General features: G+C 34.1%; 1 protein-coding gene across 1 annotated transcript in view; it reads right to left on the reverse strand.

Annotated features, from left to right (window-relative positions):
- LOC115877250 (oxysterol-binding protein 1) overlaps positions 1-14,008 on the reverse strand; it is a 109,400-nt gene that overhangs the window by 45,857 nt on the left and 49,535 nt on the right. The window contains exons 2-3 of the mRNA XM_030893400.1: positions 5,986-6,048; positions 3,677-3,691 (exon numbers count right to left, since the gene is read on the reverse strand). Coding sequence (XP_030749260.1) covers positions 3,677-3,691; positions 5,986-6,048 — 78 coding nt within the window. The remainder of the gene's footprint in view (positions 1-3,676; positions 3,692-5,985; positions 6,049-14,008) is intronic.

Consider the following 14,008-nt stretch of genomic DNA (forward strand, 5'->3'; position numbering starts at 1 on the left):
AAAATACGATGTACTTAAACAGCCATTAAACGGTAGCCTACTAAAATGCCGTTAATAGATATTGTGACGTCGTTCATGTCGGCGGAAAGTTATGCCTAGCCATAAGCATATTGCAAGAGCACCTGTGGCTCTGTGGCTGAGGCTATCGGTTCGTGAGCGAATGGTCCGGGGTTCAAATCTCACGCTGACCAAAACTTTTTATATTTTTTTGCGTATAGCGTGATCTTATTACATTGGTTTCACTCTTTTTGGTTGGATTGGTTTAGTTATTTGGCGGGTTGGTTAGCGTGGTTATTTGGAGAGTGTTAATTCATTGGTTAGTTGGTTTTTTGGTGGGGTTGTGATTTATATTTGTTTTTTAATTTTTTTTTATCAGTGTCGAGGTTAGTTGCGTTGGTTAAGTTGGTTATTTGGTGGGGTGGATAGCGTTGGTTAGTCCTTATAAAATTCCTATATTTCATAAAGCCGCCAAGTGCGTCACATCAACGACGTCATACCTATTAACGGCATTTTAGTAAGCTACCGTTTAACGGCAGTTTAAGTACAGTCTAAAGAATACTGTACCGTAGCAGACCGTAGTTCTGCTTTCAGTCGACAGAGTGAGTGGTTGCCGGAGACAGTGTTGCCAGAACTACTGATTAATCCCTAGATTTACGGATTTTGAGTACGGTATTTTAATAATACGGAATTTCTATCATTAAACAATTTGACATAATATTATATGATTAAATAAAGAACGGCGTCAGAGTTACCTTGGAAATGAAGATAGAGAGAGAGAGAGAGAGGTATTGATTTATAAAGCGCGTCAACAGCGGGGTTTTTTTAGAGCTCAATAATAAGCTTTATTTAATATGAGATTATTTTAAATTATTTTAAGTTAGAAATTAAAGTTTTTTCGTTATGTTGATGCTGTCTAAGAATTCCATAACTTTATTAATCTTCGAAATGTTAAAAGGCGCGAAAATATTCTCATAGGTAACAGCATTAAAGAATCTAGACCTATGGGAGGCAACAAGTAAGCATTCAAAAAAAATGTGTCTCATTGACATTAAGTTGTTGCATAAGGTGCGTTGAGGAGGGGGTTCATTTCTGATACTATATGATTTGGTAAGATATGAGTGTCCTGTGAGGGTTCTAACAACTTTACAGAAAGATCGGCGTTCAAGAGAATATATATTTTGAAACAGATGAAGAAGTGGCATATACGTCATCTAAGTTTATTAGTTCCCTCGAGGATGTCCCATTCATTTTGAAGTATAATGAAGAACACTTTTTTGTGGAAATTTCTGAAATCGATAACGGATGGAGTTCCTTCAATATTCTGTAAGAGCGTTGCCTCGTTAGCCAGTTTGTCTGCTCGGTCGTTACCAGCAATGTCAGAGTGTCCAGGAATCCACATTGTAGTTTCTTCCAGTAAGTTTATATACTAGATCGCGAATGCTGCAGGTTAGAGAGTTTTTGGGGTTTAAAGAAGCAATACTGTTGAGGGAACTAAGTGAATCAGATAGTATTAATGCTTCAATCGGGGGTATGATCCGAATTTGGATAAGAGCCTGATAAATAGCTGTGAGTTCGGCTGTTAAAATGCCAGAGAATGAAGATCGATGTTACTTCAAATGTAAAATATTATGATAAATGTCATTTTCAAGCCAACTATTGTTGACAACACTGTCAGTTTCCTCCATCAGATCATGTCGCTTTCAGATCCACACCGTTTTCGATATGCCTTCGTTGGCCGAATTAGAGAAAACGAGTGTTTTATGCGTTGGCCACAGGACGATTGGTGGCTCCACCGTACAGTACTTGAGACGTAAGGGAAAATCAAATCAGTCTTGTCACGAATTCGCCCATTAGGTTGCGTATCTTCCCAATTCTTTCAATCAACGGTTATACGTAGTAGGGGCTTTACATTTTTATTTTTATTTTAAATAAATATTTTTTGGAATAAAAAACCTTGCAAAAGAAAAACATGGTAAATAATTCATAATTCAGTATAGAACAAGAGCAATATGACGCAAGAATGTCTATAATAATTGAATACCAATTATGTCGATTATGCTTTTAATTATACAAGCAACACACTTATGCAGTATGTACTTAATTAGCGACAGGCTGAAAAGTTTACTAATTATAATCTATTTGATTGCCAGTATAAAATATTCGAAAACCTGGTTTAAAATAATGGAATTTCAAGGCACATAGTAAAAAACAACAAACTGGCTAATTTACCGCCGGCGGCATAGACAATTGACGCCAAGATAGACCGCCATTATACTAGTATAGACGGTTTTACATATTTAATAACATAAATACCGCCCGAATAACGAGGTAATTTTTCAAGTAAAGCGGTTTTTACTGAATATATAAAGAATGCCGTTGTTCGACGCTACACTTTTTTAAATCCACCAATACCACCCAATTCTAACATGAATACCGCTCAAAAATTAACATAAATACCGACGAACAATGAGGTAATTTTTCAAGTACAGCGGTTTTTACTGAATATATAAAGAATGCCGCCGTTCGACGGCACACTTTTTTAAAGCCCCAAATACCGCCAAATTTTAACATAAATACCACCCAAAAATTAGCATAAATACCGCCGAATAACGAAGTAATGTTTCAAGTACAGCGATTTTTACTGAATATATAAAAATGCCCCCGTTCGAGAGTACACTTTTTTAGAGACACCAATACCGCCTAATTTTAACATAAATACCGCCCAAAAATTAACAGAAATACCGCCGAATAACGAGGTAATGTTTCAAGTACAGCGATTTTTACTGAATATATATAAAGAATGCCGGCCGTTCGACAGTACACTTTTTTAGAGACACCAATACCGCCTAATTTTAACATAAATACCGCCCAAAAATTAACATAAATACAGCCGAATAACGAGATAATTTTTCTAGTATGACAGTTTTTACTAAATATACAATAAAGAATGCTGTTCGGCGGTACACTTTTAAAGACCACCAATACCGCCCTGGTTTCATTCTTTTGTTTTACATTTTTTTACAATTCAAGTCGAAAAATAAAAATGCAGATATGAACAAAATGAAAATGCAGAAAATATATTAGGTTATGTTATTATTTCGGCGGTATCGATGTTTAAAATACAGTATAGTCGGGACGGTCTTTTGTCTTCCAGGTGAAATGCATGCCGCCATCGACGACAAATTAATTCAATTTTCCAACGGTATTTACAGACATAGAAATATCATACCGCCGGTATGACGGTATTTTTTGTATACTTTAACAATACCGCCGGCGGCATTGTTAATGTAAAATTTATTACAATTTATTTTTACAAATATTTTTTTATAATTCAAATAAAAAATCAAATGTTATCATTTCGGCGGTATCGATGTTTAAATTACGGTATGCCGCTGTCAACGACAAATGAATTCAATTTTCCACCGGTATTTGTAGACATAAAAATATCATGCCGCCGGTATGACGGTATTTTTGTATACATTAACAATACCGCCGGCAGTTTTTTAGCCAGTGCATTTTCTAAAATCATTTAGGTGCTGACTTTGATAAAAATTATTATCGAAATATTAAATAAAATTATAAATAATCAAAATTTCAAACAGTCTATTCAAAAAATGAAACATTCTCTAAAGTTAAAACTTGCAAATATTAGGGTAAAGAATAATAAAACACTTACCGCTTGCGACACAATCTGAAATAAAAACAACCATTCTTAGTGCAATTTAGTAGTATTAGTAGGTTCTTACAACTTAGAATGGTACAGGTTATTGGTGAATAGAAGAAGCGCTGTGTGATGTGATCAGGTAAAATTACATTCTAAGTAGAATTCAACGCATTCACTAAGAACACAAGAATCTAACAGTAAATGAAAAAAATACCTACAAAACAGAGAAATAAAACTATTTTAAAGCATCATGCATATTATTATTTTTACTAATATAATAGTACTTTAAAAAATTTACATAAAAAATTTCATCGATCGTCATTTTCAAGCCACCTCTGACGCTGTTTTTTTTTCTCAATCATATACAGATTTGGTCACCGTAGACCCGTGGTCTGGATTATAACGTGTAAGACAGTGATATGTATATTAGTAGATAGAGCATTATTAAATAGTTTGGATATATTATTTTAAGTTTTTAAAATAGTTTACGAACCGGCAACACTGTATGTCGGTTTTTATTTTACTTCTCTGTCTGTCAACCGGCCAAATATATTTTTCTCTGTCGTACACCTTAAAATACAGACCAGGAAAATAAAGTGACCAATATGGGGCATGTAGTTCTGTAATCTACAGGGTTCGGCAATAGTGCGTCGGGCATCTGTAGCTCCTAGAATAAAAAACTTGGGAATTTTGTTTAAGTGCAAACTACAGGGTGGCTCAAAAAAGCGTGAGTGGATCGAGATAATTTTTTTTAACGGAACACCCTGTATATTATTGCTTTTTTGGCTTCCTTTCAGATCACTTTAGATATTCCTAAGATATGAATAAATATATTTCGATAATTTCAGAAATATTATTAAAAAATATATATTTTTCAATCTTCCTAAAAAAATTATTACAAATACAGGAACTGTCCTTAAATCAAAACTATATTAGATATTTACTTTAGATGGTCTATACTTACTTTGCTATAAGTCTCGTAATCTTAAATCATACAGGGTGTTCAAAATTCTACGCCAAACTTTCTAAAATATAAAATAATTTTTCTTTATTTCTTTTTTTAATGGAACACTATATCATTTTAAAAAATATTCAAATTTTTATAATATTTTTACAGATACACGCAGTATTATTGCATATGGCTCTCCAAATGGTAAAATACGAGAGAAAAATCATTGGGTGGCTTTGATAAAAATTTAGGGTTGAAAATGCCTTATGAAATATAAAATCGCGAATATCTGCGAAACCATTAAAAATTTTGATATATTTTAAACACAAAAAATGTTCATTTTTTAAGTCTCCATCTGGTAAAAAAATAATATACAGGTTGTTCCATTTCAAAAAAAAACGCAGAAAACTTATTTTATAATTTAGAAAGTTTGGCGTAGAATTTAGAACATCCTGTATGATTTACGATTACCATATTTATAGCAAAGTAAGAACAAACCATCTAAAGTAAATACCTAATATAGTTTTGATTTCAAGACAATTCTTGTATTGTTATTTTTTTTAATAAAACGCTGAAATACATAATTTTTATTTATTTATTAATATGTCTGAAACTATCGAAATATATTTACTCGTATCTTAGGATTATGTAAAGTGATCCAAAAATCCAATATAGTGTTCCATTTAAAAAAAAATCATCCCGATCTTCTCACGCTTTTTTGAGACACCCTGTAGAAGTAAAAATATTTTCATAAAATACATCCTAGTTTGCACTTAAACAAAATTCCCAAGTTTTTTATTTTAGGACCTACAGATGCCCGACGCACTATTGCCGGACCCTGTATACAGTATTCTTTGAACAACTTGGTATTGATTGATGATTAGCTTTTTAATAGTCGAAACTTTACATTTAATTTTTAAGAGTTGTTGAAACAATGACAAAAATAAAACTGTGAATGGTTTTTTATGGTCTAACTGCATCCAGTTGCATTAAAAACATCTAAGTGAATAAACTTAACCTTGTAGGAGGTATGACTGATTGCCCGAATAGTCTGGAATGATTGAGATCAATAGAATTGACAATGGTTGAATGATCATCAATATTCTATCATACCGAGCTTTCTCTGCTGTCGCTATTTTAAAAAATCAGTTGAAATGCACTAAGACAATACTATTAAAGGTAAAAGAATCAAAATACAGGGCAAACACACAAGCAAATACAAAACCACACCAAAAAGCAACAAACAAGCAAAATTCCATACCACATATAATTATATAGTTAGAGTTTGGTTGTGCAGGGCCATAAACCTTGGCATCGGCGATGTTAAAACAGAGTTTTTTGGGTTGTTTTTTGATTTTTATTGTTTACTTACCCTCCCTTAAACTTCCTTCTTCTTCTGATGGACAATGTGGGGGCGATCCCATGGTTTTCGGCCCTGCACAACATATTAAAAGTTGTTTTTTATATATTTTTAAGCATTTCTTAATAAATTATTGGAAAAAAAAAATTAAGTTCAGAAGCTTATAAACAAAAAAATACACAGGCTGTTTCTAAATAAGTGTCCGATATTTAACAGGGTGTTTTTTTGAGTATTTTTAAGGTAAACAGTTCATATATAAATAAAAAATGGGGGAACCCATTTAAAATAAGAAAGTTGCTGTCAACTTCCGGTATTTCGGAAGAGCCGCCGCCCGGGGCGGACTGCCCCCTCCGCCCCCACCTTGCTACGCCACTGGATCTCGTTGTAAAACAATGATGTGCAAAAAACCTCCGATCTAGATATTGTACCCTGTATATCGGCCCCAGAAACACGCCTATGAGGTAACAATTTTTTAATTGTTGAAAATTTTATATTTTTCTTGACATTTTAAAAAACTTTTTAGTGCCACTTGTTTATTCACCGGAGTCGTCGAATAAGTTGAAAAACCTCTTGAAAAAAACTTAATAGCCGACTATCGCCAGCGGTTCTCAAAATGTTCCAAATTTTCAAAGTTCAATAACTTCTTTCCTTTGACCAGATCTACCACCCCTTAAAATATATGCAATTATTTCTGGGACACCCTGTATAAAAAAAGTTATAGAATTTTACGCAGAATCTAAAAATAAAATAAAAAATAGGTTGTTGCTTTTAAAAAACCGCCACACTTTTTTAAAGCACTCTGTATACTCTATAATAATTTTAAAATGTTTATCTTAAACTTTTCTATATCTTTTATATTTAATATATTTTTTGTAGACTTTATCTTTGACTCATCCTGTACAATGACATTTCTTATCGAAAGGTATGGTAAATATTTAAAATTGTTCTAAGAAATTGATTATTATTAATTATCGCTGAAATATGACCTGATATTTCAGACAAAGATAAACATTAGACTTTGATTCATTCATAGAAATGAACTTGATGGTCAGTTCATAGTAGCGTATATAGTTCACAATAATCACCAAAGCGGCCTTGTCATATTGAAAAATTACTTCAAAAAGATCATTGAAAAAATTGCAAAGTGTTGGTGGCAAGTTCATTTCGCTCTTAAACATTAATAGGCCAGTCATTTAAGACATCCCACATTGCAAACGGGACTGTATCTACGATTTTTTTAAATATTGTGACTATTGTGACCATGAGACTAAGTTATGCCCAATTTTGCAACCCTCAAAGCCTTGTGCTACTCCCGTGATACTCAAAAAATCCCAAAATTTTGGTACTTATTTCAGTTTTTTTGAAAAAACTATGTTAAGAAAGCATTTCAACCCGAACCCTCTAGGCCAATTCGTTGTTCAAATACAGCCAATCAAATACCGGCAATTTTTTTGAAAAACTTAAAATTTATGAGTACGGTCACATTCCAAAGCACGTATCGGCTAAACTAATGGCTCTAGAGAAAAGTCATGAGAAATAGAGTTGTAGAGAATTTATTCAGCTTTAACTTGATGTAAGAATGAGACCAAAATATAATAAAACATCGAAGTTTGGGGGGTATCATGAAAACATATTTTATTAAACGTAATTAAAAATAAACATTAATATAATTGTATAAACTATAAAATATAATACAAAAGCCCTACTTTATTTGGCCCTCTTAGAAGGACCGGGCCCCATCCATTCCGGATCAGTCGGAGAGGGGGGAGGAGGAGAAGGAAGGACATTCTCTGACGATGGAGGTGGGTCCTCATATATTAAATCGATGGATTTTTCTCGACCCCCAACCATTTTTGAACCTGGTAGTAGGTTCTCTAGAAATTATATTTGGCAGCTTTTGTAGTTGGGGGGAGGCGGGCCAGGTTTATTTTAGCCATTCCTGCCGATTTAACTAAGGCCAAGTATCGCATGCTGTTCAGCGTGCCCTGATCCCCTCCATAGAGGTTCAACAAAATCTTCTCGCCAGCATTTCCTACTTCTTCCTGCGTCGAGTTTGGATCAATGAAAATGGTGGCGAGGTCTATCCAGTGGGGATTTTTTTGTAGACATTCGCACCACTTCATTTTGTCTTGCCAGAAAAGAGCAGAAGTGGGGGCACACCCACTGATTGCATGCAGAAACAAAACCATCTCTCCTGGAAGCTGCATTTTTCCACTTAAGAAAGAATTTGCCTCATATTGAGGGCACTCAGATCCACCTATACCGCCTTTCTGGAAGTAGACGTTTGTTTGTCCACAGCTCAAGCCATTTAAGAGGACCAGTAAATCAACATCCTCCTCCATTATAAAAATTTGGTCGTACGATGAGCTCTTGGAGAGGGTAGTTCTCACTATCTCAGCATCGGCGTCTTCTGGTGATTGATGTACCTCGATACCCTGTCTCTCAAATTCGGTACACATGGTGATCAGTCGGCGTTTGTTCGATTCATTTGAGAGCACTTTTACTTGAGGCACTTGAGGCAAACAAAATGTCACAACAGGAAAGAGAAGCAGATAGCCGTTCAGCTGATTTAGTGTTTTTCATAGCCGCATCTTCTGGGTATCCATCAAAAACCACTGCAACATTTTTACCAAAGTTGTTTAAAAAGTAGCTGACGTATCCAGCCACAATATCTCTGACTGAATGATTTCAATGCCAGACTACCTTGTGCAGGAGGTAACCACCATCGACCACTGTGAACGCCTTGTTTCCTGGGATAATATTTTTAGCGAGCGGTGTAAATGCTGAATAGAAGGAAGATTTAGTACCCTTGCGCATTCCTTCTTCAGTGAACAATTTTTTCGTTTTTGAGGAAAATACGACACCTAGCGGCCCTATTCTTACATCAAATTAAAGCTGAATAAATTCTCTACAACATTAGTTTAGGCGATACGTGCTTTGGAATGTGACCGTACTCATACATTTTTAGTTTTTCAAAAAATAGCCGATATTTGATTGGCTGTATTTCGACAATGAATGGGCCTAGAGGGTTCGGGTTGGGGTTAAATTGTAGGAAATTTAGTTGACTTTATAAAAGGATAGAACAATTAAATTTAAATGCTTTCTTAACATATTTTTTTTTTTAAAAAAAGAATGCATAGAGAAGCTGAATAAATTAGGCAAAGAAAACAAAGTCCTCCTACACTGGGTGCCTGCTCACCAAGGGATAGAAGGCAATGAAAAAGCAAATAATCTAGCTAGGAAAGGAGCGAACACTCCACTAACTGGACCAGAACCGTTCTGCTTTCCAAGTGGTAACCAACTCAAGGCGGAACTCAAGAACTTGGAAGATTCCATCCGCAACCTGGAATGGAAATCTTGTAATGGTCTAAGACACTCGAAGAAGTTTCTGAGGGCTTATGATCAAGAAAAATCACAGACCTTCCTGGGTCTGAGTAAGAACAATCTTCGGATTGTCACGGGGTTTTTAACAGGACACTGTCTCCTCAATGGACACCTCAGTAGATTGAAACTAAGAGGAAACGGCGAATGCAGATTCTGTGGGGAAGATGGGGAAACACCAGTACACCTCATCACTGAGTGCGCCGAGACGACAACCATTCGTGCCATGAATTTTGGTACGACTGATATTGGAGATGGAGAACTACCCTCTATAAAACCGTCCCAGATACTGGCTTTTGTCAAAGCCCTGGGACTGTATGATGAGTTATGATTCAAGAAAGGGGGACACAATGGATCTGTAAGGTCGAAGTGATTAACCCCCCTCCCACTCATTCTAAATTCTAAAATTCTAACATAGTTTTTTCAAAAAAACTGAAATAAGTACCAAAATTTTGAGGTTTTTTGAGTATCACGGGAGTAGCACAGGGTTTTGAGGGTTGCAAAATTGGGCATAACTTAGTCTCATGGGTCCTAACAATAATTACCTTAAAAAATGGTAGATACAGTCCCGTTTGCGATGTTTGCCTTTTTAAATGTCTTAGATGACTGGCCTATAACTAAGGCATGTATTGACATGATCCAAAAAACAAAATGCTCAGGAGACATGGTTCTGGCCGTAAAATTATATTTTAGGAAAATTTACACACGAAATTATTGCACAGGGTGTTTTAAAGTTAGGGTAAGAAAACAACCCCTCGATTAACCCTGTATAATATGCCAAATACAAGAGTTTATAAAAAACGGAGTATACGAATTAAAGATGATATAATTATATACAGGTTGCAAAAAAATTCATGAAAATAGGGCTAAAAATAACAAAAATATAACAATTTAAATTTTACCAAAAATTTCTCTGTTCGGTTTTTTTGCATCTGAGTGTATGACATTAAGTCATTTTATTAAAAAAAATGGATAAGGCGGGTTTTGCAACTTGACGCCTCATATAATTAAATGCTGTACGTACAATCAACAAAGTACTACTTGTTTACCTATTTTAATGCAAAAAATGCGTTACTTCAACAGAAATCATTAATACCAAAATGTTTTTTTCTTTAATTATCCTTTTAAAATATTTCTAAACAACACAGTTCGTATAAAAACATATCTACCAGCTGGTATTGCATTCAATATTGTACTATGGACTCGAAATAAATTATTTGAACACGAAATAAACGTAAAATAAAGAAAATAATTACTAGGTAGATACCTAAGCGAAGCTTTTCATTAGCTCAAGTTAAAAACAATACTGGCATTTTTACATACGATGCTATTGAATGTTTGCCCTGATATATACTGATATAAATAGACTGTTAACTAGCGATTTAAATCTTATTACAGCGATATTTTACCCATGGATATTGGACGTTATTGATACCGACACTTGAACTTTTCACATAACTATCCTAATTCAATTTTTAACTAATTCTCACCAATTGTCATTAATAAACAGTTAATTCACGCATAGGTATTTTTAACCCATCTGTATTTTTGGTCAACTTTATTATTTTTAATAAACAAACTCAACGCAACGGAAAAAAATTTGGTCTAGTTTAAAATATTATATTTTCTTTATTTTTAGCCCTATTTCCTTAATTTTTTAGCAAACCGTATATAAATACAGGGTGGCCCATCGAAAATGTTCCGCAAGGCATAACGGCCAGGGTATTTTTTTTCAGAAAATTCAAAAACACGTCAATTTTGTTTGTGAAGGGGACAACTTTTGCCCCAAAAATGATTGCAAAACCCTCTAAGCGGGGGTGTCATCCCCCAATTTTTTTCAAATGGGAAGGGGGGTCAACTGGTATCGCAATGGAAAGGGCTTTCTATTCTCTATACTTTCCGGCTTCGTTTTTGAAAATCGGTCGAGTCATTGAGAAAATATGAAGGATTGAAATTTGAAAAGTTTATTTAAACATTTATAAAAATACACGGGTTTTAAATAGCGAGTATACGAAAATTTATTATTTAATTATTCGTGTGTTAGGAGGTATAATTTGTAGAAAATTCTAAAAATAAAAATAAAAAGTAAATATTTTTATATCTTCAAGAGGTCTAACTTGTATTAGAATTTATTACTCCAGTTAAAAAAACTTTTAAGATGAATTCAAGTACGGTAGCGAGCACAGTTTTAATCACCGGTTTTGCTAGTGGGGCATAATTGGGGCTATTTCGGCTATAACGAAATTTTTTAAAGATACATAATTATAATTTTAGAAGATCTTCATAAAAAATTTAATCACTAGTTGATGAAAAAAAGTATACCATTATATTGCCAAATTATATTTTATCTTCTCATAGTATATGTCTATATTTAATTTTTTGATTATGTAACGAGCACTTTGTTTACTCACTTGTTTCGTCGAACTCCTTGAATCCATTTTTGCTATTGATCAAATCGGTGTGAGAAACTATGAAGCAATAAAATGTTGCGAGAGAGTTGAATATCCAGGAAAGTTGAATTATTGAATGTTATTGTACCTAACAACGCCTTAATTAGGCTCTCCTTTACGCGTTACCATTTTTTCGGCAATTTTATTAACATTTGAAATTGTCACAACACCAATACGACGCCTAGTTCGACTTCCTTTTCACTTATTTTTTACTACCCGAAACTAGCGTTACATCGCACAAACCTCGTACCTGACAGCGCTTTCAGATGGAGCGGAGCGTCCGCGACGGACCGTCCGCTACTTCGAGTGAGTACCATGAGTTTATATGAACAATTTCACATGGGCGCGTATGCTCCGTCCGACGGAGTTCGTCCGACGGCTATTTGAAAAAACACGACGGATGGTCCGTCGCGGACGCTCCGCTCCATCTGAAAACGCTGTCAATATTTTATAGTCTCAATACCTGCACTAGCAAAAAACTAAAATACTTAAATATTGCTGTCGGAATTTGTTGAAATCAATTGAAATGCTCCAAGTTTATGATGAACAACAAAAATTGGTAGTAATATTTAGTTTCTTTCTGAAAGTTTACACCTAACGAACGGAAGTGTAACCGGTATTCGAATTTGTATTATTTGAAATTTGTGTCTAATGTTGGAATATGGAATGTTATTATTGTACATGTGGATCAAAGAAATCGGTAGACGAGGACTAGGTCCAAATTTAGTTTTTTTTTTGTAAAAAAGGGTCCCATTTTAATTCTCAAAAATATTATCTGATAAATGCCGAGCATTTTGCTTCTAGAGTGAAGCAATCCCTATGCGGCAGTTTTGATAGAAGACTGTAATTATTGTGTCTCGACTATCTTTAATTAAAGTTCGTGATAATTTGCCTCATAGTAATAAATTTGAGTCTTAAGGTACCTCTACAAAATAAATAGAACAGCTAAGATCAAATAACAAGGATTTGGCAAAACGCAAAAATGACATTTCCCTAACGGACTACAAAACTTTTGAATGCGGATTGCTTCATGCCAAACAAAATTTGGTTAAATTAAAATTGAAGGTCCATTTAGCTTGACGTAACTCTGGACCGCCTCTTTTGAAATACTGGATCAACCCATTCCTACTACAGTGTCGCTGATATGTATGGAAACGGTCGATTATTGGGTAAAATATACGAGGTATCGCAAAAAGTTAAATATAAAGGTTTTCAAATGTCTATTGGCGAGTAATAAATTTAAGTAAACAGGGTCGGTCATACAGCATTGGCAAATCCAATTTTCATTTTTTTAAATGGAAACCCCTGTATGTTATTGCATATTTCAATTCTAAGAAAAAATAGAGATACACACAATGTACCTGTAGATGTATAAAATAAGATTATATCAAGTCTGGATATTCCAAATTTTGGTTTAATATTTCAAAACAATATCTCGGAAACGGTTGGATTTAATACATTATGTGTATTACAATTTTAGCTTAAAATTGAAGAAAGAATTGAAATATCCAATAACCACTAACTACAAATTGTATATTTAAATTTATTACAAGTTAGACATATAACTTTATAAAAACCTTATGCTTTTTGTGGGACCTCGTATACTTTGCCGAATATTCGACCGTTTCTATACCTATCAGCGACTCTGTATGAACTTGTTAAATCACCACTATCCCACTTTAAAAACGTAATATATAATATTACGTTTTTAAACAGACCCTCAAATCTGATATCATTTTATTTTTGGTAAAAGTTTAAAGTTGGAATTAAATTATCTCCTGATTTTATCAATTTAAAATTCTACGACCCCACCGACCTATTTTACGCCTTTATGTTTATTACCTACCCAGTTCGGTGGCGTACCCGTGGGGAGTTTTCGAGTTAGAACACGTCCCAAAAGACCCATAAAGAATTATAATTTTTGAAACAGGAAAGAGGAAAATCATAAAAGAAAGCTTATATTTAAGTAAAAAGAAGTATATATTGGAATAAATTATTTTGTTTTAAGTTTTATATCTCGTCATTCTTTTGTTAGGGGGCGACGATAATTATTTACGTGAGGAAATCATGGGGGAGGGAGGGGATCTTGGTCTTGCATTTGTTCATTACACATAGCTAAAACATAAAACAAGATACATTGTTATATGTAAGTGTAAAGGTATATTTGATGCTTCCTGTATGTCTATGAAAAGATTTTTAATATG

This window comes from Sitophilus oryzae, unplaced genomic scaffold, assembly GCF_002938485.1.
Source record: "Sitophilus oryzae breed Bouriz unplaced genomic scaffold, Soryzae_2.0 scaffold_1442_pilon_pilon, whole genome shotgun sequence".
Taxonomy (NCBI): Eukaryota; Metazoa; Arthropoda; class Insecta; order Coleoptera; family Curculionidae; genus Sitophilus; species Sitophilus oryzae.